Source organism: Pseudopodoces humilis, chromosome 2 (assembly GCF_049639895.1).
Source record: "Pseudopodoces humilis isolate 2021_Gansu_Grassland_sample_001 chromosome 2, ASM4963989v1, whole genome shotgun sequence".
Lineage (NCBI taxonomy): Eukaryota > Metazoa > Chordata > Aves > Passeriformes > Paridae > Pseudopodoces > Pseudopodoces humilis.
In genome coordinates, this window is record NC_142201.1 from 75,765,435 (window position 1) to 75,791,221 (window position 25,787).

General features: G+C 36.4%; 1 protein-coding gene across 2 annotated transcripts in view; it reads right to left on the reverse strand.

Moving 5' to 3' along the window:
- The window catches only part of CNTN5 (contactin 5), a 603,304-nt gene that overhangs the window by 16,971 nt on the left and 560,546 nt on the right, over window positions 1-25,787 (reverse strand). The window contains exons 17-20 of one of the 2 annotated variants that reach the window (XM_088051480.1): window positions 19,313-19,471; window positions 18,736-18,885; window positions 9,828-9,898; window positions 7,498-7,732 (exon numbers count right to left, since the gene is read on the reverse strand). In XM_088051480.1, coding sequence (XP_087907606.1) covers window positions 7,498-7,732; window positions 9,828-9,898; window positions 18,736-18,885; window positions 19,313-19,471 — 615 coding nt within the window. The remainder of the gene's footprint in view (window positions 1-7,497; window positions 7,733-9,827; window positions 9,899-18,735; window positions 18,886-19,312; window positions 19,472-25,787) is intronic. The other variant, XM_088051481.1, reaches the window with a different exon arrangement.

Here is a 25,787-nt window from a genome sequence, read left to right on the forward strand (position 1 = left end):
TTGTGTCAACCTGTAGGTAGAGAAAGTAGTAGCATTTGCTTCCCTGCTAGAAATAGCCACATGGACTATCTTCCAAATCAGAGAACCTTCAGTGAATTTTTCCATTCCTGAGAAGTGGAAGGCACCACCAGATCTGCAGTGAAATGTCTGTCTGAAGGATACAGAACTTTCTCCAGAATCTTGTGCTCAAAAGGAAAAAAAAATATCCATTTTCCACAACAGCAGAAACAAGTTTAGTGTTTCCTGGCCAGGCCTTCGGAATTCTCACTTTTCTACAAGTCCTTTCTATTTTCACCTTGTCCCAGACTAGTGTCCTTGCAGAAGACTTTGAAACAGAGAAAAATTAGAAGAGTATTGGAATGAGCTATAAGTGAAGACCTCCGAATATTTTTGATTTAGTGCTGAAACACTCTTACTTGTCGGGTAGAACTCCTGAAGCCTTTTCCTGTAACGATGTTCTCCTGCACACTTTCTCACAGTGTATACCCTGCTGTGGCTCTCCCTTCCCTATGGAATAACTCAGATTTATTACACAGCAGACTGTCACCTGGCAATAAGGAGCTGCCTTATTCCATGAAGAATTTACCAGAGGAGGGTTGCCATCTTCATGAACACAAATGGTTCATTTCCATCAAGCTTCGAGGCAGACAGGGTTACCCTCATCACGGGAAGAGGGGATGTGCCCATTATATTGGTTGCACTTTTTCTTCCCGTGGGGCTAGTGCCATTGATCAGAGGAGTGCTTAATAAACTCCCGCATGTCAGGATTGCGATTTCATTCCTTAAAAAATCATTGGAGACAGCTCTAGCTGAGCTTTCACAGCATCTCTCTAGACAGATCATCTTGCAGAATCAGGAAATAACCCTCTGTAGTTTACAGCTAATCTGCCAATTAGTTTTCAGGTTCACCTAAACACCAAGTAGCTCAGCTTTAGCTATAAAATGAATCACAGGACTTCACAACTTTAAGATTTTCATTAAAGACATTGAGGCTGTATTCAAAGGTGTGCAATTGCATATTATTTACTCCCAATGAAAAGAAAATAGTAAATTATTAGTTTGAATATGGAGAAACAAAATTACAATGGCTTTTGCATGGTCCTTTGCCTTTCAGATAATGGAGAGCTTTGGATCTCTACTGGCTTAATGAATTACCACAAATCCATACAAAGCATGAACAAAAGCTCTGTGCAGTATCATTGCATCTTGTATGTATTACAGAAGTGCATCTGAGGTCCCTCAGGAGGTTTTAAACAGTGAGTGTGAGTCTTTAGCCTGTATATCTAAGGGCTTTCTATTTCCTATATAGAAGTCTTTAGTAGTATTCACTACTCCATTTATCAAAATTGTTGTGAATATAATTCTGTCAATACTTGACAGAGAAATAAGATACTGAAATGAACAGAACTGATCCTGTATCACCCACTATGACAATCACTAACAAAAAACCCCTTTATAAAAGACCTAACTCATCTTGAAACCAGTTGGGTTCCTGGAAACTTGTTTCTACTTCCTTTAGTATTCTCATCTATTTCCATACTGTAGAGTACTCTAATTCATATTTATCCTTGTGCTTTTAGGCTGCATCTATACTTGTAAACTAAATAGGGACAGAGAGACAAGGCACCTTGCCTGAGCATGGACACACAACTATCTGTAGCATTAAAATGCTGGCATCACCTGTACTGACTCTGGGTAATTTGTGCTGCCCCAGGGTGGGACAGTTTTATCAGAGCAATGCTCTGATGAAAATTAAAACATTTGAGTCTTATGTGTAATTTCTACCCATCTCCATGAGTGGAAAAAATGGATTACATTTTATTTATGGTACATTTGAATAGCAAATTCTGCACTGTTTAATTTGGAAAGGGTTGAATTTCTGACAATTAACAATACCAGAAGTTTTCACTACAGATGTAAAAAATTTCACTTTCATGTTATTATTAACTTTACTTTCTATATAATCTTATTTAAAATAAATTATAACGTTTTTCATTATTTTTGTCAATTACTTAAGTCTATTTAACATCAGTTCCTTATTACTCTTCTTTTCTTCTTTTTTCTTTATTTACTTTTCTTTTTCTTACTTTTACTTATTTTATTTTTCAGGCCTTATATACTTCCCCAAAATAAAACAAACAAACAAACAAAAGCAAACCTTAATTTTTTGTCTATACTTGGGTTATTTTTATCCTTTTCATTACTTGGATTGTATTATGTATGCTTCTTACTTATTCTGAATATATTTTAGAGGGTGCAGCTATAGATCCTCATATGTAATGTCTTGTCTCAGAAATGTACCATTTCTTGCAGTATAAACTTCAAATATCTGTAATATGTTTGGCTTAGAGACATTCCAAAATATTTCTATTTTTAGTTTCAATTGTTAATTCCAGTTAATAATCTTTTAAAGATGACATGCTCCATTGTTATTTGTTATGATCAGCTTTCTATAGTGTCTTAATTATTCAACAGAACAAAGCTATTTTACTGTTATTTCTTCTCACTTAGTCAGTACTGGATAAAGAATCTGCTAATTAGCACAGCCAGAACACAGGGCCATTAGTCCTTACTAATTAGTTTTCACTATACAAACTACTCTGAACAGCTAAATTCTCTCATAAATAACAGCATCCTTTAATATTTTTCAACAATTAGAAAGGTATTTCTCAGCATCCAAACTGATCAGGGTAATCAGCAATTGACCTCCAGCTTGACTTCCAGCTTTTTAAATTTCCCTTTTCCAAAATTACATGGAACCCACAGTTATTCTGTTTTATCCAAACACTGATTTTGTATTTGCTGATACATTATCACGTCATCAGCATATTATGACATTCAAGTTCTTACTTTTATTTTGTCTTTCCTGTGTAGCTCATACTTTGTCTCACCATGCTTGTTAAAAAAAGTCAGCCTGGCCATTGCTGTTATCAGCAAGCCTTTTCTATCTTCTTGCCACCAAACCTTCACATTCGTATTTCCTCCTCCATTGCTGTATTTTTGATTTCCCCAGTTTTCATTTTTCAATGAATTAAAACCATACATAGAGATTTGCATATGGTTTTCCCTGATACTGAAAGCTTGTATTAATAATCTTGGAATTCTTAGCTCCTCGGTATTTAGGTGGAATGTAGTCATCAATAAAAAGAGAATGCATAAATATTTATGTTGTAACAAACAGCCCTACCATTGCTTTTGTTCATTGCTTTATTTTCAGGATCTAGAGCCTTCTAGAGAATTTTTTTTTCTTCTGTGGATACAAATAATCAGTATCTGCACTGGATTTAAGTGCTGTTTCAGTATTTTCTAACAATAATCTGATACCTTATTTTCCTGACAGAAGGTATGGTCAGAATATTTCTCTCTGTTCTGTTCATGATCCTTTTCAGCCTCAGGCCTGCACACTGCAACCTTTCTCCTGGCAGGTAGCCTAATTTGCCATGCTCTCATGTCCCTTTCTCTTGTTAAAGTTTTCCTTCATGTAAGGTTCAGGCTTGTCCTTCCATGCTGCTGGAAATGTCTACTGTCTCCTTCTGTTCTGTCTTCTTATTGAGATAACTCTACATCTTTTTTCTATCCTGCATCTTCTAAGCATCATCCTCATTCTCTCTTCAGAACTGCTTCCTGGGTCTCATCATCCCTTTTAACATCACTACATGTGACCTTCTATTTTTCTTCTTTTCTCTCTGATTACTTGCTTTTTATTCCTTTTTCTAAGTTTTCCAGGAAAGGCTCCTCCTTCAAACTTTCCTACTAAATTAAGACACCTTTTCCAGAGTCACACATATTTTTTTCTCCATAGGTTGTATGTCTAGTTTTGTACAATCTTTTTAATTAACTCTCCATTCTATTCTCTATTCCATTACATTCATCTGCACTTTTAGTTCCTGGACACTCTTTCCTATGAACTATGTTCTGGTGATGATTTTTATGAAGTCAAAAGACCAGGCAAGGAGGAAAAAGGTCTTAAAATATCTATGACCAGGTAGACTTTCTTGCCTTTTCAGCTTTGGGTCACTACTATCATTGATGTTTTAGCAACTACTGGTGTAACTGTCTTCTATATACCTGTTGGGTCTAGGTGTTGAGGTGGAGGCTGGTGACAAGTGATATCCATCAGGGCTCTGCCATGGAACCAGTGCATGGAGTTCAAAGAGATCTTTATCAATGACATGGACAGTGAGATCAAGGACACCCTCAGCAAGTTTTCAGATGACAAGCTGAGTGCTGCAGCTGACACATCTGAAGGGGAGGGTGCCATCCAGAGGGACCTGGACAAGCTATAGAAGTGGGCCTGTGGGAACCTCGTGAGATTTAACAAGGCCAAATACAAGGTTCTGCACCTCGGTTGGGGCAGTCTCAAACACAAATACAGACTGAGAGAGCTAATTGAGAGCAGCCATGAAGAGAACTTGTGAATTGTCACAGATGAAGAGCTGGACATAAATCAGCAGTGTGCTGCACAGCCCATAAAGCCACCTATGTCCTGGGCTGCATCCAGAGCAGCGTGGGCAGCAGGGCCAGGGAGGGGATTCTGCCCCTCTGCTCTGCTCAGACCCCACCTGCAGGGCTGCAGCAGCTCTGAGGTCTTCATCACAAGAAAGACCTGGACCTGTTAAAGCAGGTCCAGAGGAGGGACATAGAGTTGATCAGAGGGCTGGAGCACTTCTCTTATGAAGATAGGCTGAGAGAGTTGGGGCTGCTCAGCCTGGAGAAGAGATGGCCCCAGTGAGACTGTCTAGTCTAGTCTTCCAGTACTTAAAGGAAGCTTATAAAAAGGCAGAGATACTTTATACAGGCACATAGTAACAGGACAAGGGGGAATGGATTTAAACTAAAAGAGGAGAGATTTAGATTAGTTGTTAGAGAGAAATTAATTAATGTGAGGTCAGTGAGACCCTGGAACAAGTTGCCCAGAGAAGATGTGAATGCCCCATCCCTGAAAGTGTTCAAGGCCAGGTTGGATGGGACTTGGAGCAACTTGGTTAGTGGAAAGTTCTCTGCCTACAGCAAAATGTGCTAAAGGTTGATGATATTTAAGGTTCCTTCCAACCCAAATAATTCTATGATTTTATTATATGATCTGATTTAATAGACAGAAAAATATTAGCCACTCTATTTACTTCCCAAAAAGTGGTCAGTGTTTTGGTCAAATTTCTGAGTTCTTTTACTTAGAATGCAATATTTTAGGCCTTTCAGTCATACAGAAGAAGCAGATTCTTAATAAATGAGATTTCTTCATGGTTCATGAATCTGTCCTTTGAAAACTGTTTTTTCCAGTGTGCTTACCAGAGATGACATGCTTTAGACTTCCTTAGACAAAATTGTTATGCCATTAAACAATTGTTGATCGATTTGTAGATGTGGGAACACTTTAATAGGTAACATAAAGCTTTAATTTTTTAATAATTTTATCCTATTGTTTTCTCTAGATGTTTCTGAGTGAATAGGATGTGTGATGAAAAGCAAGGAAGCTAAGGGTTTGCTGGATCAGCCGTAGGACCATAATATATTGTACTGTCAGTCGTTACTTAATATCTACTCTTCAACAGAAATCCTTGAAAAATTCTGCCTTCAGTTGTTTAGCTCCTTAGGCATGACAGTCCATACCTCTTTCAAAAGCAGTTCCCCATTTTCATAGCAAGCTGCAATGTCTATTGTCCTTAATCTTCATATTGCCCAGAATTTAGCTGTAATAAACTGTTTCATTACTCCCTTAAATTCTCAGTATATTACCTTGGCTTTTTCTGGAGGAAAGCTTTTTATAAATTAATTTTGTATTGCAATGTCACAGCATCCCATATTTTTCCTGAAAATAAGTCTTGTAAAATATTTAGGCCCATAGAATTCCTCATGTACAGATACATACAGACTGAATTAGCAAAGCTATAATGGATAGGTATTTTCAAGTTACTGAATTAAAATCAGAAAAGTTGGTTTCTAGAGAAAGCTAATTTTAATATTCTATTAAGACCGTTTGTAAAGTTCATATTTTAAAAGAACTGATAGAGAAAAATACTTATATATTACTAATTATTTTATTTCCAATCTTGTCCAAATAGCAAGCAAAGGTAAAAGGATGTATTATTACAATTCAGCATTCAGCTTTTGTTAAAATAACTTTTGCTCCTAATAAAAAAAAAGTGTTTGTCTCTCTTCCTTTGCAAAACTTTATTTGCAAATAACTTTTTGCTTAGTGTATGAAATTATTAAAAAATAAAATGATCACCATTGGCCTCACAGTATCCATTTTCATTGAGGAAAAGGGAAGTCAACTGTACAATTTTCAGGTTGTACAGTGAAATTTTTACATTTTAAAATGTAATTGTGTTTTTAAAAATATGACTACTTGCTAATCCTGATTCAAAAAGTGGAAAACCCAAATTTCTGGGACTGCTTTTAGCAAAAACAGCAGCTCCAACTTCTGTAATTACTGTGAGAGAATAGTAGCAGACAGTGTCTGCTACATCATGGTTCCAAAGCTATAGAATTGTTGTGGGTTAATATGAAATAACATTTAATATTTCCCAGCTTCACATGAAATATTATCTTCACATTACTTTTTCATAGGGAGAGTATGAAATTCCTCTCATCTGCAGTAGGACTCTGCTAATTTTATTGTTTTAATAGGAGACAGTGGAATAACTCAAGGAGGTATAGTAAAGAAAAAAACTCATGTTCATGAATTTCAATAATGGAGCTTCTGAAAATATTCTTGTGGATGACATTTATCTGCCTTTTTTGTGTGTAGCAATTTCCATACGCTGGGTCCTGTCAAAACAGAAAAACTTCTTTTACTAATACCAATTAGTGCTTGTTGGTTGTTTCTGTTTGGTTCTTTTCTGCCCCACAAAATACTGTTTAGAATTTATGGCAATTCTCAATAGAAATTTTCAAGAAATATTTTTCATTTGTTCTTGGGACCTATTCCTATAATTCACATTGAAGACTGGGACATTTGAAGACTGGGACATTAATGCAAAGTCAGAACTTTCTGCTAATGAACTAAAAATTAAAATTTCTTTCTGTGCACTTTTAGAATGCATTAAGTAGGAAATGAACATTCATAAGTGAATTTATTTATTCTTTGAACTTCTGTCTGATTAGCCCATCAAAAAAAGGACCATGAATTTCAGAAAAATTAGAAAATAGCATCCTTTCTTTGCTCAGTGTTAGAGAAACCCTATCTACAATGAAGGCTAATGATTTCATATGAGGATGAAACATCATAAGCATCATGGTACTTTTTTTTTATTATTTTTTTCAATTATGACTGACATGGCTTGAGGTCTCTTCCTAAACTTTGTAATTTGCTTTCTAAGTAAGCTTGTCAAGCTAGCTCACTTCCTTTTCTGCAAAACCCGTTTAATGTTATTTAGCACTTCTGTAAAGAAATTTGTAATTTAAGCTTTAAAAAGTGTGTTATAAAAGGACGCATTATGTACAAAAGGCTTAATATAGTTTACCATATGCAATTTAACTTCATGTTGAACTTACCTCCTTCAGCTGAGCAGATGACCACAATAGGGCTGAAAGGACCATCTCCTTTGTTGTTGTAAACACCAACTTTCACCTCAAAAGGAGTCAGAGGTGGCACACTTTCATCTCTGTAGATGAATTTTGAGGCATCTGAAGATGTCACCATTTTTTCCTTCCACCCACGTGTTCCATTGGGTCTGAAGGCTACAATATATCCAAATCCTTCTCCACTCTGAAACTCTTCTGACACTGGCTGAAAAATTAAGTTAAGAAACTTAATTATGATTGGAAATAATTTTACTAATTTAGAAAAAAGTCACAGTTCCATTGAAGGATTTTACTTACCATACCTGTCCTCATAAGGACAATTTCTTCCAAAGAGGAACCTTCTAAGAGAGTTTCCTCACAAAATCACTGTAGTTAGATCATTTTCCTAGGACTGAATGAGCTATTGTTCTCAGAAAAATGTTTTCTTTTATGCATTCCACTAACCAGTTGTCTGTAGGTGGAATAGCCCCTATGGCCTTGTTAAAATATAGAGCAATATATTGTGAGTAAGATGATGTGTGTAATACCTACTGTGGTGGGACTCTTTTGGGTTCTAGTTGTCAGACTGTCTAAATTCTATTCCAAATTGGGTGTTAAGTCTTAGAGATTCAATTCCAGGGTTCAACTTAATATTTGGAATACATTGTAATGACTCTAAATGGTTCTAAGTCTCAGAAAGGTTTTTACATTTTGTTTTGGTGGAAAATAACGCATTTACTTTTTTCTTCTCAGAGGACATGTGAAATTAGATGCTTAAATTGGGACACATTTGAACATAAGCAGGCAGTTAAAAAAGGGATGTATCTCTTTTAGAGTCTGATCACTGCAAAAACTAAAACTTACATGTCCAGCTCAATGAATGGAACTTTTAATGCTAATTAGTAAATTAGCAATCAACATTTGTTTTGAAATCAATGGACTAATCTGGGGGGGGCTAGGTTATATTTCACAGCTGTGTGCATATTAAACCTATGTGAAATGTCCAGAAATGGGTGTCTAAACTCCCTCTCTTGAAATTCCCATCATAGATATGCAGCTAATGGACAAAGGAATCAGAGCTGGGACACAGGTGACACTGAATCCTCTCCCCTCCACATTTCAGTGAATGTCTCATCACCTGGCACTTCACTTGCCAACAAAATCTTCTACCCGTCCTTCTGAAGCTGTGCACTGCACATCCCAGAAAAAAAAAAAGAACCGTGACTCCATGGGCAGAGGATGAAAAGCTAAGATGGACTTTGCAAGGCAGTCTCACCCCTGTGTCTCTGGTTTCTTTGGGAAGAAAGTTTTGGCCCCTGACAGAGTGGGAGTTACAGCACTTTCCAGTAGCCCCCCAACCCAGACACCTGGGAAGTTCTATAAAGACACTTAACATGAAAACTACATACTAATATATCTTATTAGGCACTGGGATTAGGTCCATTCACAGCAGACACAGTTCCAGCCACCCGGTATTTTTGTTCAGGATTCAGAAAATTCTCTCCTGATAAGAGAGAAGTTGATATTTGTCCTTATAGAATATAAAGTAAAATAGAATATAAACTGAAATCAGCTCTGTCTCAGATGTCACTGGTAGCTGGTGTAGAAAAAGGCAGATGTCTCTTTAGATGTCCTAAAATTTGGTAATTGAAATAATTAGAATTTGGTGTGTCTTACTATCTGAGTCACTCCTCAAATTGGCTAAGATAATTTTTTTTTTCTTTATAACCCCATATATTTATTTGATGGATTTTTCTTGAGTATGTATATATAAATGTATGTACGAATTTTTATGGATCTGAAACTGTTCATGATGAACCTAGAAGTTTTGAAAACTCCTTAAGAAAAGTCTCTGTCCTACTGTTTTTTTATGATTTGAAGGGAAAGCATCTCTCCTACTGGCATGATCACCACAAATATGTCCTCAACATTCTCTTTAGTTTATTTTTATTCAAAAATTAAAAATAATTGTTTTTTAATTGAAGTTCAAAAATTTTTTCAAGTCTTTCCTTCTCTTCTCTTAGCTATTATTTCATCTGGTGTTCACATAAGATCCAGAAAAATGAAATAAACCCAAGCAGCAAATCAGGAAGAAAAGCCTGATAAATTAGTAGAACTTCAGAGCTGATGCCATAATGTCTTCTACTCAGACCTCATGAAAATCAACAGTATTTTGAAATTTTAGATCCTATTTAAGAGTGGTTATTTTGTGTTTATGTGTTGACAAGGTTTGTTGTAAGGAAACCCTAGCAGAGTACTCTTTGCTTTGGGCTCAAAGAAGTTAACATGAAACAAAACCTTTAAACAGAAATATCTCTTACCTCCCATGCTATTACTAATTCATGTCGCCTTCCACTTCTGCCACTTACGTTAGCTGGAGGTGTCTTTGGCACTGTGTGAAAAAAGGAAAAACAAAGCAAAGCAAAACAAACCAGAATATCTAAGTTATTGAAGTTTTCCCCACAGTAATAAGTTGATGCAGAAGACATGAGACTCTTGTTTCAGAACAGAAATAAAAACATAGCACTCTGAAGTAAATAAAATTTGCTCAAGATTCATTTCAGAGAATTGCATACACAAGTTAGAAAAATCAAACAAAACATAAGCTGAGAAAGAAAATAATATTGGAATAAAATACTGCTTAAGCACTATGTCTTCTGCAGATTGGTAAAAATTTCACTGTGCAGGTCACCTAAGAGATAAAATAGGAATTATCTTGTTATTGTTTTTAATTTTTTAACAAAGAACTTGAAATGCCAGGAAACCTGACATATTTCAGATTTTGGGTAAAATTTTAGAACATAATTAATAATGTCTGTATGATTTTTCAGGTAGTTAGTGATTGAGAATGTTTTAATTATTGTAAATCTATTTTTCATTGCTCTACTGGGGAGCCAACTTTCAGAAATATTAACGCAACCAACTTCAAACATCCCTCATGATTTCTTGCAAAATGCTGGAAGAAATACTACCCACAGTTCTTGAAAAATTGAGCTAATCATTGCAGTTTTAAAGCAAATGAGCAATGGATGAAATTCTTTAAAGTAAATTGTAACTATCATCAACATTTTTATTCGGATTATCATATTTTGCAAAATTAGAAATGTCACTTGTTCCATTGGAATCGTGTAATTTGTATTACCTTGTTTAGTGCCTCTAATAAAACTCATCAAATGGCCAAAGTCTTGAGTTTATTTCACTGTGAGGAGGCAATACCTGCATTATCTGATTAAATATGTCCTAAGATACAAACATTATATTTTCTTCTTTACAGCAGAACATAGGTCATTGGTAGAAACGCACTGTGAGCATTTAAGTGTTTAGGCCTTATTGCATGTTCTTTAGCTTATTTAGTGAGTAGCACTGTGCCTTTTAACTATACAAAATGAAGTGCATTTAAAGAAATGTACACAGTCCTCTCTGATTCCTGTGCCGTTGATAGCTTGAGTTCAATAAAAATGCAGTTTTTATTAAATCCTGCCTATCCACCTAAGACTTCAGAATTCATTTGGGTAGTCACTTTTTGAACCTTGAATTCCCCTATAAAGAACAGAAGCCTAATTCTGCTTTTCTTCATAAATGATGCAACTCCACAAAGTGTATGGATTGATTCTGATTCAAACTGTTGGAAAGGAGGCAGGTGTTATTTTTGTCTGTGGCTCTGAGCAGACAGATAGGGGAGATTTCTAATGTGTTTCTCTTCAATACACCTTTGTTCATCTGGAAAATATGGTGCCTTTGACTTCCTTCCTCCCTTCTTCCCTTCCTTCCTCCCTTCCTCCCTCCCTCCCTCCCTCCCTTCCTCGTTTCCTTCCTTCCTTGTTTCCTGTTTCCTTCCTGTTTCCTTCCTTCCTTCTTTCTTGCTTCCTTTCAGAAACAGAATTTCCCTCTGGGTTTAAAAACAGAGTCGAAAGAATATAATCAATGTGCAACAGTGTGACGAATGTTCTAGCATGAAAAGATGCAGATGAAGCCTCATCTGACAGTTAATTAACATCCAAAAATTATGATGCTATCTCTAATGGAGCATATTTAAACCTTGTTTAGCACCCATTTTTCTCTTGCCTCTCTAAGGTATTTTTGGATAAATTATAGAGACAAATAGAGTTTTTATGTAGGTGCCTGCCACATTGGAAATTAGAGAGTATGCTGTGCTCCTCTGAAGCATCCAACATGATGGACTTATTTAACCTGCAGCATCCTCTTTCTAGAGTTTTCTTGTTAACAGCATTGCAGACTGTGGCCCTATTTAAATGAATAAACGTTAAAAGAATAAAACTGTCAAAAGGACAAATTTCTTTTGCACGAAACTAAAATGTACACTCACACAGTGAAACTCTTTTAAATGAATAACCATTAAAAGAATAAATGTGTCAAAAGAATAAATTTCCTCTGCACTGCAGCAAAGCAGAGTATAGACAGTTAGAGGGAGACAGTTTAAAATGAGTAACTATTAAGTGAAGAAAACTATTAAAAGAAAACATTTTTTGCCAGGCACCAAGGCTGTACATCAGGCATGCTTTCAGCACCATCCCCTTAATATCAACGTTATATCTGAATTTACTCACTCATGGCCTAAGTTTGTTGCCATGCAATTAATGACTTCCCATTCTTTATGCTGCTGATTCTCAGCAGTGACACTCATGGACATGCACTTGCACCAAATACACAAATATGACACCTAAACTTGGCTCCTGGAGACAGGAGACATGTGCCTGGGGAACAGGTTTGTTTAGGGTTTTTCAAAGCTGAGAAGTTTGGTATTTTTTTTTCTGAATACATACACCCCCACACTTAGTGCAAACAAACAAAAATCTTGAAACAAATGTGCCAGGAGTTTGAGTTGAATGTAAACAGCAGGGTTTTTTTACTGTTTTCCATTTTCATGAAATTACTATGATATGCTGGAAATGAAAGTCAAATTAAACTCTATTAAAACTTATCTCCTCTAAACCAAACAAAAAACTCATTAACATTTTCTCTAAGAGCAGGCATGGAAAATGTAGCCCTCAGCAGCCCTACAAAACATTTGACAAGATATAAATGAAGAAAAGGTGATATGGAAGGATAAAACTTACACGTGAAGCCATGACAATTGTTTAATAATTCATGCGTATCTTATCATTACAAGCTAAATATGGATGAAAAGCAGACAGTTTTAGTTTTGGACAAAATATCTATAAAGAATTGCTATTGCTGAGGGTTTTATGTATGGGAACAGTGGTTATAAAGTGCTGAAAAATACTGATGGTGTCATCTATATATTTTAAACTTATTTTTAACGTGAAACATTTAAATGGGGAAGCTTTTGAAATGGTGGGTAATACTGACACCACAAACATATGGGGTAGATGTTCACTTTTCTTCCAGACTTCCACTGTGTCCAATTTTTTCAAAATTGGTCTGTACTTTATGGTGATTTAATTAGATTAAAAAAATTCCTTTCCCTTCAGTCTGCATGGCTCATGCGTTATCTGTGGGGTTATTTTTAATTTAGGTTTTTTGCTTATTTTTTAAATTATAATGGTGGACTGCAAAGATGACCTGATTCAAAGATTTTTTTGTACTCAGTTTTGGGAAAAATATTAATGCTTATTAAATATTTCATCTTCACATTATAACAAATGAAGCAGAGCAATTTGAGTTAAAAATGTATAGTTTGTATTTTGCTTCAATTATTAAAAATAAAAAAAAATAAAACTAGAAATACAGATGAGAGTATTGGAGCTTAAGTTGACAGAGATTTTTAATTTTAATCCAAAATTATTATTTTCATTCTAATTTGCTAAAGAAAATAAATAATAATTTTGTTTAAAAGCAGTTTTACACTCTGTGCTTTTAAGGCAGTGAACGAACTAAAAACAAAGTTTTAAACTAGCTCTAGGTTTCTTTCCTAATAGAAAGGAAAATATCACACTGAACCCAGAAAAGCTGAAAGTATTTGTAAGCCAGTTCATGCTCTTTTCAACATTCCAGTCTTGTAAGTAAATTATTAAAATGTTATTGAATGAATAATTAATAATTTAAAAGTGTTTCTGTTTGTGTCTTGGTCTGTTTGATATTTTTTTGTCCCCAAGGAAATGTCTAGTGTGTTATTTCAATATGTTTTGTTTATTACCAAAAAAAAAATACAGATTCTTCATTTTGTAATCTGTCTTAATTTTTGGGCAGAACAAAAGTCTTTAGCAGCCAAAATTATAATTAATTACAATTGAGTAAAAATGATTGCATTATTGTAGCAGAAACTTGAATCTAGATTTGGTCCCTATCCTTTATTAGGAAATAGATGAGCTAAAGGGAAGACAAAGAGAAGCAGAAGTCTTACAAAACTCCTGGTTTTAGATTAAGAGATGTTAATATGAGCGACCCAAATTTATAGTTTATAGTTATACTATAGTTTATAGTATATTTTGATATACTAATGATTCCAGAATTCCCAAATCCCTATTCCATACTTAGTTCACATGGTCTTTCTTATTCTGCTTGAATCCTGTATTTTTAAGATATTTCCCACATGGATATTTTTTATATAAATTCTGAAACTTTTGTCAAATAAAGGAAAATTAAGGAAAATGTTGATATTGCTACACTTTTTTGTGGGATAAAAAAATAAACTTGTCTTTAGTCCTTAAGAAATTACTTGTACATTTTTTCAAGGGTTGCTGCTGCTGTTGCTGTTACTTATTTATGTTAAAGCTTTTTATAACTTAAGATACAGATGTAGTTTGAAAAACAATACTTTTTAACCTTTTAAGAGATATGGGCAGGGGTAAGAGGGCTTGTCACCAGCTTGGCAAAACTTTTTTATGTGAGACCAAAGTTATAACATATTCACAACATAGTTTTTTCTTCTCAGCTGCTTTCCATTCTCCCTCTACACGCATGTATGTATATGTGTGTGTGTGTACATCTCCTGCAGTACACATCTAGGAAACAGGAGGCTGTTAAGTGAAAATGCTTTCACTCTGTGAAAAGCCAGCCCTCAAGTAGTCACTCTCCCAGCATAACAAGACACATCTCACCTGTTCAGGAATGAAGTGTACAACATACCAGCATCTCAGAAGAGGATGACACACATATTCAACTACTGGAAAACAAGGATGTCGCTTGGCATCCTTGGTGTCAGCATCTGAAAGGTTGTTCTAATTTCCTCTGTATTTTTAACATTTGTAATTAATTATGAGGTTGAATTCAGTTCTATTCACTGACAAGAGGGTCATATGTGACTGCAGGACTCTGCCTGAATCGTCTCCAAATCACCACCTATAGGGCTGAAATCCTGCATGCTGTGGCATACGTATATGCTATGGGACAAAAGCAGGTGCCTTCTGCTCCGTCTTCTGTCGCATGCACATTTGGATTCCTTGTCAATATTATTTTGAGCCCACAATCCAAAGTCTAAGTAGCCTCCAGTAAGTGATTATAGCCTACTTTCTCCTTCTGTTTTTCTTCATGGAAAAAGCACATTTTCTACAAAAGCTTTAGTAGACCATGTCATTATCTGCAAATGTCCCACATACAGCAGGTTACTTTTATTTTTTTTTCCTATTGCAAAAGTAGTTTTGATAATGGGAAAATCTGGAACTTCTTTTATACAAATCACAAATAAAATTACCCCCAACAACAAAATTGAACTTTAAGCCAGTCTAAAATGGCCAACTTTTTTCCTGGGACAGAGACATTTCCTGTTACGCTGTGAAGGAATTCTAGCTGAGAATAAGGGCAACTTATTGGAACATAAGGACTTATTAAAAATAAAGCCAGTGTTCAATCTGTTACTAATAGAGTGCATTACACTGTTACCTCATAAAATCAAGTTTGCATGCATGATTAACAGGTTAAACTTTGATTCTACTCAATTTCTCTCTCTCCATGTTTCCCCATGAATAGATAATGTAATTGATGCTTTGCCCCCAGGCTTCAAATGCCCCGACTGTCTTGGTGGAATGCCAGACGTATTTAAATTTATGTTATTGTCTCTTTGCAACTTGTGGACCTGTAAAATATGTATCAAGGCTAGAGCTGACAGGAATGCAGCAGCTGGCTGTAAGTTAGATGTGCCAGAAAATTGTGGTATTATCTGTTCCAATGGAAGTAGCAATGAAAAGCAATCATGTTAACTAAATATGAGCTAAGTAACAAGATTAGAGTTTAATTAAAAAATTAAAGCAAGTCAAAACTTGTTTATTATTCTGTTGGTTTCCTTACACCATCTGAATTATTATTTTCATAGGTATTTTTAGATAATGGAATGATATAAGGTGTTGTTACTATCTTAGATAAGCAGTGATAAAATAAGTGAGGTGTGGGGATAAAAAAAGACTTTTGTCTCCAGTCAAATTATTTGTGCCATTAAACTACAGATGCAGATTTCCATTAAAGTGTAAGATAATGGAACCAGAATCGTACATTTGCTGCCTCTGTGGATTGTCTACACAGCTACCATTCAGCCTGATGGGTCTCAACTCTTACCTGAACATGAGTCACGGTTACTTTCTCAGCTGGGAGATGAATATTTCTGGATTTCTTCCCAGTGCAGGGAAAACCTGTTTGCACTTGTGGGACACATCTACCATCAGTGCAAATAGCCAGGTTTTTCTGCCTGGGTCATGAGTAGGGAGGTTCATGCCATGTAATTTCTGAAATCTGACCTATCACATAAATGTCCTTTAAGAGTTGAGAACAATGATATTAGAACTGGGCATCATGCTAATAGACAGTTTCCCTTGAAGCTTTCAGATAAAAAAATTAGTAATAGAGAGATTGTGAAAAATAATGGATCAATGGGTTCACTAAGATAGGAAATTATGTACTAACTTGAAAACCCATATGAAAACTCTTGTAAGCAAATGAAAACTCTTACTGGTTTCCCTTCTTTTTTGGCATCTGAAAACTGTACCAAGGGTGATAATTCCCAAAATTAGTGAAAGGCATTTTGTAATACAGAGGCAGCAGACTCTGAATTTCAGGAATATCCAAAGTTCAGGAAAAACTGACTGCCTAAATGAAGCTGATCATGAAGGCTCTGGCATTTCAAGAGTGCCATACGTATTATGTGCAGTATGCTGTTTTTCAAAGAACTATATGATGTATAACAGTTTGGGCTTTTAAATTTTATTTGCTTCTTTATTTAAAGCAGAATCCATTGTTTTATTGTTCCAATTTAACAACTCTGTGCAGATTCTAGATGGTTTCTTGAGTTAAAGACTCTGTTCTTTCTGATAGTGATAATGGTGAAATATTACACAGAAATGAATACCAAGCACCAGATGAAAATTCATCACCACGTTGCATGCTTTGTCTTTCCCACAATTTTTTCTGCTGATCGATATTATGATTTATCAATTCATTTTTACAGAGGTAAAGTTGCAGAGAAGGTTGAAAATGAATATGCATTAAGGAGAGTTTCACTTGAGAATATGTTTTAGTAAACAGGGCCTTAATTAAACATAAGACAAGTAGAAGAAGGAGCCTAAAAACATGATAGCTGGGTGAAAACTAACATTTGCAAACTTCACTTTGTCAGAAAAACTTAAGCCCACAGTTTGACTTCACTAGGTTGATTAAAATACTGAACCATCCTTGTGAAAACAGGGAAAATATTCCTCAGTCTGAAAGAGCATAATACCAGGGGTGAAACTTATTCCAGGATAAATTTTTTCCAGAATATTTTTGTCCTCTCTGATATGTATCATCTGAATAAATAGAAAAGTTTTTCAAACATTAGGGTCCAGAAGAATTTGTACTACCAATGAAATATGGTACAAAATTAAGGAAAGAATAATGGTGGTGAAGAAAGGGAGGTTTTTAAAAAAATAACTCGAGATGAAACTACCTTGTGCTTTTTATTTAATTTTCATTTCCTCCTTTTCTTAATGGAACAAAGTATGGAGCATCTGAAGCTTCTGCTATCAAGTTGCTGAATTTCACACTGTGGGGAGCTTGAAAAAGATGAGGGGGACAATTTGAAATGAAACATCTTTCAGCATGCATGAATAGGAATCAAATCACTTCAGTGCTGTTCTGTGATTGTACAGTGAAATTTAATATCAGCTAGCAAATATGCTGTTATTTAAGGCAGGAAAACATAAATATGTCTTATTACAACTGCAGATAGGTTCGTTAGACTTCATCTGAAATAGAGCATCCAATTTCAGTTGCCACAATGTGAAAGACAACTAGTTCAAGTTCAGGGGAGGCTACTGGTGGAGGGGAGCCTGGAGCAGTTGCATTGTGAGGAGAGGCTGGGGAAGCTGGGCTTGTCCAACCTGGAGAAGAGATGGTGTTGGGGGACCTAACAGCAGCTCCCAGTGCCTGTGGGGAGGTCACTGAGGAGGTAGGAATGAGGTCTTCACAGTGGTGCAACAAGTTACTTAAAAATTATTCAACTGATGAAACATCAAAACACAAAATAATTTGTCCAGGCATCCTAAATAACACAGAAGAATGAAGAATAAACTGAAAGTGTTCTGACATGTCGTTCTCTTCTGAGGCTTTGTCCAAATCCTATCTCTATCTCTTTCTGCTTCTTAAAATATGTCTTTCTAAGTGCCTAGGTATTTTACTCAGATTCCCAGTCCTTCTTTATCTGCTTTATCTTCCTTTGTTCTGCCTAATTTATCATAAAGGATTCCAAATCTTATGCGTCCATTGTAACTTTCAAGAGACCTAAATAGGATATTTTGTTTTTTTTGGTCTCCCACAGTATCATCCTAATTAGAAATACAATGAAATTTATTAAAATGTAGTAATTGTTCACAGTAGAGTGTGCAAGACAAAGAAAGGCTTTGAATACAAGGTGTTTTAAATTAAGCAGCTTTTTATGACTTCCCTATCTTGCTGAAAAAATTCCATGCTCTGTCAGTCAGAGAAGTGAAAAATTTGGGGAAGAGGCTGCTTAGGAGCAGTTGTTTGAAGACACTGCAAAACAGCCTAATTTAAGGGCAGCAGTATTTTATCAGAGGGAAGACATCAGTGGCTTAAGCGTAAGATAAAAAGTAAAGCAGCTCAGATGAAGTAGAAGAGCAGGGAATGGTTTTATTTGAAATTTCTGTAAGTTAAACAACATTCCTGTAATTAAAACAGACTCCCCACTACAAAGAATATCACCTGGGAACTGTGATTATTGGACGCACACACGTGTACCAAAGCAATTAGGTCCATTATTATATTAAAGCAGTCCTTTTTTCTGATGGTGCTGTAAAAATAACCTTTTTATCTTGACCTTACCTGCTTCATTGGTTCTGATCACTCGCGATGGTGCACTTGGGTCTCCAGTTCCAATTTTGTTGGTTGCTACTACTCTGAACTCATACTCCACCCAAGGGTTCAGTTCCACAGCCATAGCAGACTCCATGTCACCACTTATCAGATCTGGAACTGCAGACAGTAAAGACATGGATAGGTCACTCAGAAATCTGAAGCTGACGTGCAGTATCTCAATAGAAAGCAGAGTTTGTGGTACAACATGGTCATTAGAAATGACCGACATCAAGGATCTAATATGTCAGAAATCGCAGCTAGGTTTTTGGCACTGTAGTATTCCTGAAAAGACACAGATTAAAGGATTTAGGTGAGAGCTTTCTGCTTATTCACAGATGTATCGTGGCAGGTGTCTTTGTACTGTCCTTTCAGAGCTGTTGCTAAGTAACACAAAAGGAATGAAAAAAAGAAAAAAAAAAAATCAGTGATTTTATTTTGTCATTGTTTTCTTATGAGTATCTGTTCCTGTAGTTGCCAGTGATTATTACTGTTATGATCAGGAGTTTTGAACAGTCTACTTGTGTTGCTTGAAAATTTTTCTCACCTGTTTTTACGGTCTGCCAGCCAAGGGAAAATGGACTGCGTGCTTGCAGGTTGTAGAGGGAGATAGGGCTGTGATTGTCTGCCCCAGGACTCCAGGAGAGTGTTGCTGTTGTGTCTGTTATTTCCTCCACTATTACAACCCCTGGGGGACCAGGAGGACCTAGAAATAAAGTGGAATAGTCAAACAGACTACACCATCATCGTGGATGTGCAGCATTAATACAGGAGATGCATTCTGTAGGGACCCGCTGCAGTTCAATATCCATGAAACACGAGAGCTAAGATAACATCATGGAGATACCTCATTTCCACGATTTCTGATGGCAAACTGTGATTGTTGATGCTCTTTAGATGCTGAATGAGTGAACATCAATTATCTTGTCAGAGTGACAGTAGAAGAACTAAAAAAAGAAGAAGATTGAAAAACACCCCCAAAACGCCATTATAATTGTTCTGAACCTAATAGTAGAAGAAAAAAAGAGGAACTTTAAGAAGCATCCAGGCTAGACTGAACCGTCACAATCACCTGTTCTCTTTGTGTGAGACTTGTCAATGGGAAAGACAGATTGTAAGAAAAATGAAGCACAGGAGGATGTTCTTCATGAAGAACAATAATATTACCAATACCTGAATCAATCAACATTCATCCTTTTTCTCAAATTCACCCACTCAGGAAAGCTGCACGGATTCCTGCTGGAAGTTCATTAACTGTTTGATTGAAAGCTACTAAAACTAAAATAAAAAAACCAAACCCAAGTATTTTAAAAGCTGAAAATTATTTAGAGGCCATTAAAGCCCAACAAAAATCACATGAAAATGTCTTAATTTGAAAAGTAAAGGATTATTTTTTTCCATTTAGCTCCTCTAAGTGAGAATATGCTAATCACAATGTATAGGCTAGTGAGGTCTCTGGTAACAAAATGACTTTGCAAAGAAAAATGTGGCTGTAACATCCCACTCCCATCCATAATTTTCCTCATTTAATTCTTCTTGATGATTGGTATGACTGGTGATTGAAAACATTGTCCACTTACACTTGCCGAACTAAATTGGAGGCAAGTTTGTCTTTGATCCTGGTTCAGGATCCTTGTCCATAATCATATTTAGACAGATGTTTTGGGGAAACTGTGTGTCTCTGTCATGTGTAAATGCAAAACAAACCTCTTTCCTGTGGTTTCTTATACTTAAAAGCTTATATAAGTCCTGGAGGACAGAACTTGATACTTCCATAAAATAATCATATTATTAATAGCTATAATTATTTATGAAAAATATATATTTTATGGCATCCAAGGCCCTTCTAATTGTTTTCCATCTTCTTGCTGTTGAAAGCGGATGTTTTCCTTCTGCTCCTACACAGATGGAGGACTGTGAAATCAGAAGTGCACCAATGGACACTTTCTCCCAAAATGGAGCTGCAGGAAGGGAACAAAACTTCATTATTAGAAAGTTACTGCTGGTACACTTTCGAGGGAGCCTAATTTTGTTTGAACATATCATGAGCTGCAGCAGAATAGGACCATTGTAAACCTCCATTCCTCTGAGCTCTGGTGAGTGGTGTGGTCTCACTTGCTGAAATGTCAGAGCTCAGCACCTGCAGATCAAAGCGGCAAACGCAGGAATCTGGTGTCTCCTTTTGAAGTTACAGCCAGTATTTCTGCACTACAGAGTTTATCATTTTTATATTTTAGTGCTATTTCATGCAATAAAATCTTTTACTGGCTGGGTTTCTCAGTCCAAGACTAGAAACAAATTCATCTGAACATCAAGGGCTAAAAAAACCCCCATTATTGAAGTACTTGTATATACTGTGAATTTTTGTCATTTGCGGCTGCTGACTCAATCTCCATCCTCTACTGTTTCAGGCTATCTGTTGATGTAGGAAAATATTAGTGAATATTATATTTCTTCTGATATGCCTTCAACTAAAACATGGTTACACAAACTGTGACAGCATAGGATCAGAATTTTCTAATAGTTGGACTCAATATCTTCCAAGTGAAAGAAACATTGAGTCCTATAAATGAGAGAGCAAATTGTGCTATTCACTTGCCTCTCTATTTGCTTGGCAATGATCTACAAGCAACTAATTGACAATAAAATGTTGGAAACATACGGCATTTAGAAATAATAGCAACAAAAAAGAGAAAAAAACGTTTGAAATTCAGGAGATTCAATTCAGTAAATTTTAGGACTATGGATATATGACGGAAGAATGTTGTCTTCACAACACACTGCAGTCTTCACAGGAGCTTGGGGTATGGCTCTGGGCCATAGGAAGAACTAGGAATAAGCTTTTCCACTTCCATGGGCAATGAACATCTTTGCAGGGAGTCTCTCCCCTTGCTCTGCCCGCTCACCAGGCTTGACTTTGGTGCTGTCAGTGCCTTTGATGGAGCCACAAGCAATGACTGGAATAAGATGGTGCCACCCCTTGGACACCTTGCAGCACTTGGCCTTCCAGAGTCCCATTTCATTTGCAGTGCAAATGTCTTGCTTTTCTTCCTTGGAGAAAACATGGCAGAAAAATGTGTTCTCTGCACTCCTGCCTTCCTGCCAAGTGTTTGCTGTTTTTTGCTGGGAAGCACCAGGTCAGATCTTTGTCTCAGAATAGAAAGTCCTGGAGCTAATTTAATAAAATAGGGTGATTCTTCAATCTCCATTCTCTACTGTTTCAGGCTATCTGTTGATGTAGGAAAATATTAGTGAAATTTTTATTTGTAGCCATGAGGGAAAGTTTAGAGGAAAGCTGGGATTTTGATACAATCATATGCTTTTACTGGGTTGGAGCCCTAGGCCCAGAATTATATGATGGTCCCAAGCAAAAACAAAATTAAAGGGAAACATTTTAGTACATTTCCTTTATAACAATATTTCTCCCATGCACTCTGAATATTGGTAAAGAGTTTCTAGCCACTATATTATAACAAAAGAATACGCACCTTGCTTATATTAAAGGTTGTAAAATAATATTTATGCAGATATCCCCTGCTAAATTCTCAATATATTTTGTTGTCAGAGTTCTCATGTTTTTTAAATGCTTTAAATGCATTCCTAGGCATGACAATGTGTCATTATGCTTTTGGAGATGTGTGCTCTTACACAGTCTGCAGGGTGACTGCTAAAAAGCATTTCAATTTCCAACAGCAGGCATTCTTGAAAGTGGATTAATAAAGGACAAAGGCCTCAGTGATGACAAATGTATGACAGTTAGCCAGGACATGAGTGCTATGCAGATGTCACTCATTTTTGTAGAAATCTCATTAAATTTGGTGCTTGGATGTAATCATTCATGGTGTCAGTCAGACAGCTAATGCAGAAAGGCTTTTCTCCCAAGGGCTGTGTTATTGCTCAGTATCTCCAAAACAATTTTTTAGCTGAGAACAGCCAATTGAGGAAAAAATGCATGGTCTGTTCAAATGCTTATCTAGAAGCTAGAAAATGGCTGGTCATAAATGCACTATAGTTCAGTTGACCTTCATGAAGAAGACATTTGGGGCTGTGATAGGCTCTTACACAACTCTAGGAGCACTGGAAACCCACTGTCAAGGATATAAGTCAGTTATCTCCTTTCAGAGCAATTCCATAGATTGATACTTCATTTCAGGACATGCATGACTGCATTTTGGCAAATTTGTTTTATGTGTCTCTTTATTGTTGGAATGATCATCCTGAGAGGTCATTAGATTGCTTGTCAGGATACAACGTTAATGCGAGAGCTCTTGAAAAACAATTACCAATAATAGCTGTAGTCATTCAGTGAGGCAGTGCCCTTTCCTGTGAATCCCAGAATATGTACTGCTGCCTAACCAGGAGAATTCTTACTTTTACCAAACAGCTAAGAAGCCTGTTATGTAGGAGTTCGCAAACACAAATTTCTTGCCCTGAAGATTTTTGCTTTTTGAATGACAAGGTGCACTGGCTTGTCATCAAGAAGGTGAGAGGTTGAGAAAAAGAGGATAAGAAAGAGGCAGTAGCTACAGAATAGTGGGAAAGGCACAAAAAACTGCTGCATAAAACGGGAGCTTGACTGTTGCAGGATAAATAAATCCCTTTTGCTGCATCCAGCTATGGCAGATGATGTGTTTGCACGTGGTTTGCACATGATTTGCACATGGTGGAGGAGATGATGGAGAGAAATTTGGATGTATGTATGCTAGATTTAGTTTTAGATTTAGCTTTATGTTAGAATTATGTTAGAATGCTATATTTAGTTTTAGACTCTGGATTTAGTGGATACATCCATAACACCAGTCCCTCCATGTGTGGTTTCTGTAAGGTACATAAGGGCTGTGGGCAGATGGAGAGGTTATAACCCAGACAGTGTCAGGATAGACAGGAAGGTTAGGCTTAGGGTTGGAATGTAAGAAAGAGAAGACATTGACTGACTTTCAGCTTGCATAGTCTCAACTCATTCATGATGATGAGGGTCAAGATAAATCCCTGGTGTTGTGCCTGAGAAGTCCTTTAGTGGTACCTATGTCATGATGTGCCCCTTTGCCCTAATGACTTTTCTGCCTTGTGCAAACCTAAGTATAGTGAATTTGGATGAGGCAACCTTGGGAGCTGCTGATTTTTGTGAGCTCAGATTCCAGACTACGGTCCAGAACCTCTGAGCTGGATTTTTGTGTAGCAGTAGTTGTTGACACAAATGTATGGACAGTGCAGGGAACTTGAATTTCATCCAAGGTGTAAAAGCACTGGTAGCCTAGGAATTGATCATGGATGACATTGCTAACAGGTCCCAAATAGAGTAAGAGCCTGAGTTTTGGAAGTGTCTTTCTTTGGCATGGCCTGCTGATGACCTTTAGTGCTTCAGGGCATCCCTTGCCAGCTGTCCCAGCCCTGGTCCATGCTGTTTCCTTCACTCTCTGCAGTCCTACTGCAGGCACCAGCACTCCTAGGACTACATGTGTCTCTTTTAGGCACTAAGTTAATAAACATCTGATCTCTAATTTAGTATTTGTTTCTAGACACGTTTTTGACTGAAGTAAGTTCATACCTTTAAGTCAATGCTTGTAAAGAAAGTTTCTCAGAACAAAGGACCATTTTTAAACTCTTGAAACGAAAGCTTTTTAAACATATGAATCTATTTCCCTGTCATATAATTAAAAATATTTAAAAAAAGAAAATTAAGGTCCTATTACAAGATCAAATTTCTGGAAATATTTTGGTGAAGTCTGTGGGTTAAAGGGCCAATTCTCCATCTACAGTAATACACAGTCTTCCAGTGTAATAAATCTGTCAGATGATACACTGAGGAGGGCCAAACTATGGATCTGAACTCTAGCCCTGATCCTACATGCTCTTACGTTGGTGGACAGTCCCTATCACAATTGCACAAGCCCAGTGACTTTTCCAACCAGTGCTTTGGCACAATTAATGGATTACTGTGGGCTGGGGAAAATCCTTTCAAGTGGTTTTCCAGGCCCATCCTGAGGGAGGGGGACTGGAAGTGTAAGAGTGTGAATTGGAACTCTGCTGTACCCACTGGCCTCAGGGAATAGTTCTGTATTATGGACATATTCTGTGAGTCCAAATAATGGGGGTCTGTGTTCAGGGCATCTTCCTGGCCTTTGCTACAGCTCAAATGTAATTTCAAGGACCAGCAAGAATCTGCTGACCTTGTTTATGTTCCATTTAATAATGTGTTTGAAGGCCTTTAAGCCCAAGTACTTGTCTTTAAGTTTTATTGGCAATATCACAACAGAAAGGAGCAGGGTGGTCAACCTAACCAGCAGTTCCTGTGTTATATTTGCTCCAGGTCACTAGAGTTCTGAGGAAACATTACTTCTCAAAAAATAAAGGATAAGAGTGGATTTGTTGCTTAGATTGATAGTTTTTTCAGTCTATAAGATGAATAGCTTTAACCTTTTAATTTTATTTTTAGACCACAAAATGTGTACTCAAACCACAGATTGTAGTCACAAAGACTTTCATCCTCCCTTCACACTACTGGATTGTGTTCTGTTTCATTTCAACATCTTACAGCTTGCAGGTAGATGTTTGATCTCAATGCTCATATAACCTACAGTAGGCATGCACAGTGCATTTGGTTAGCTGCCAGGGAATAGTCTTAAAATACATGTTTTATATTGTAGGAGGAAGATGATTTTCATCCCAGTTTTAAAGACATTTCTTGCCATGGTTTTCTTTTTTTTGTACTAATAGTTGTACTGGTCAAAGGATTTTAATTAGCTCTGTGTATACTTATAAGTTTCCAAGTCTGTACAGCATTGATGCAGAGAATTAAGAGGACTGGACCTTATTTTTTTTACCCTTAGAAAGTCACAATGTATGTTGACATCCATAACAACAGAAAACACAATTTGAGCAGTAGGAGTAAAAAGGAAAATAAAAGCAAAGAACAGCGAGTAAACTATTACTAAAATAACCAGAAAATAGCTGGCATCTAAATCTACTAAAATCCTTAAGTGTGGATGAATGAGATAGTACCGTAAACAAATTTAACTGTA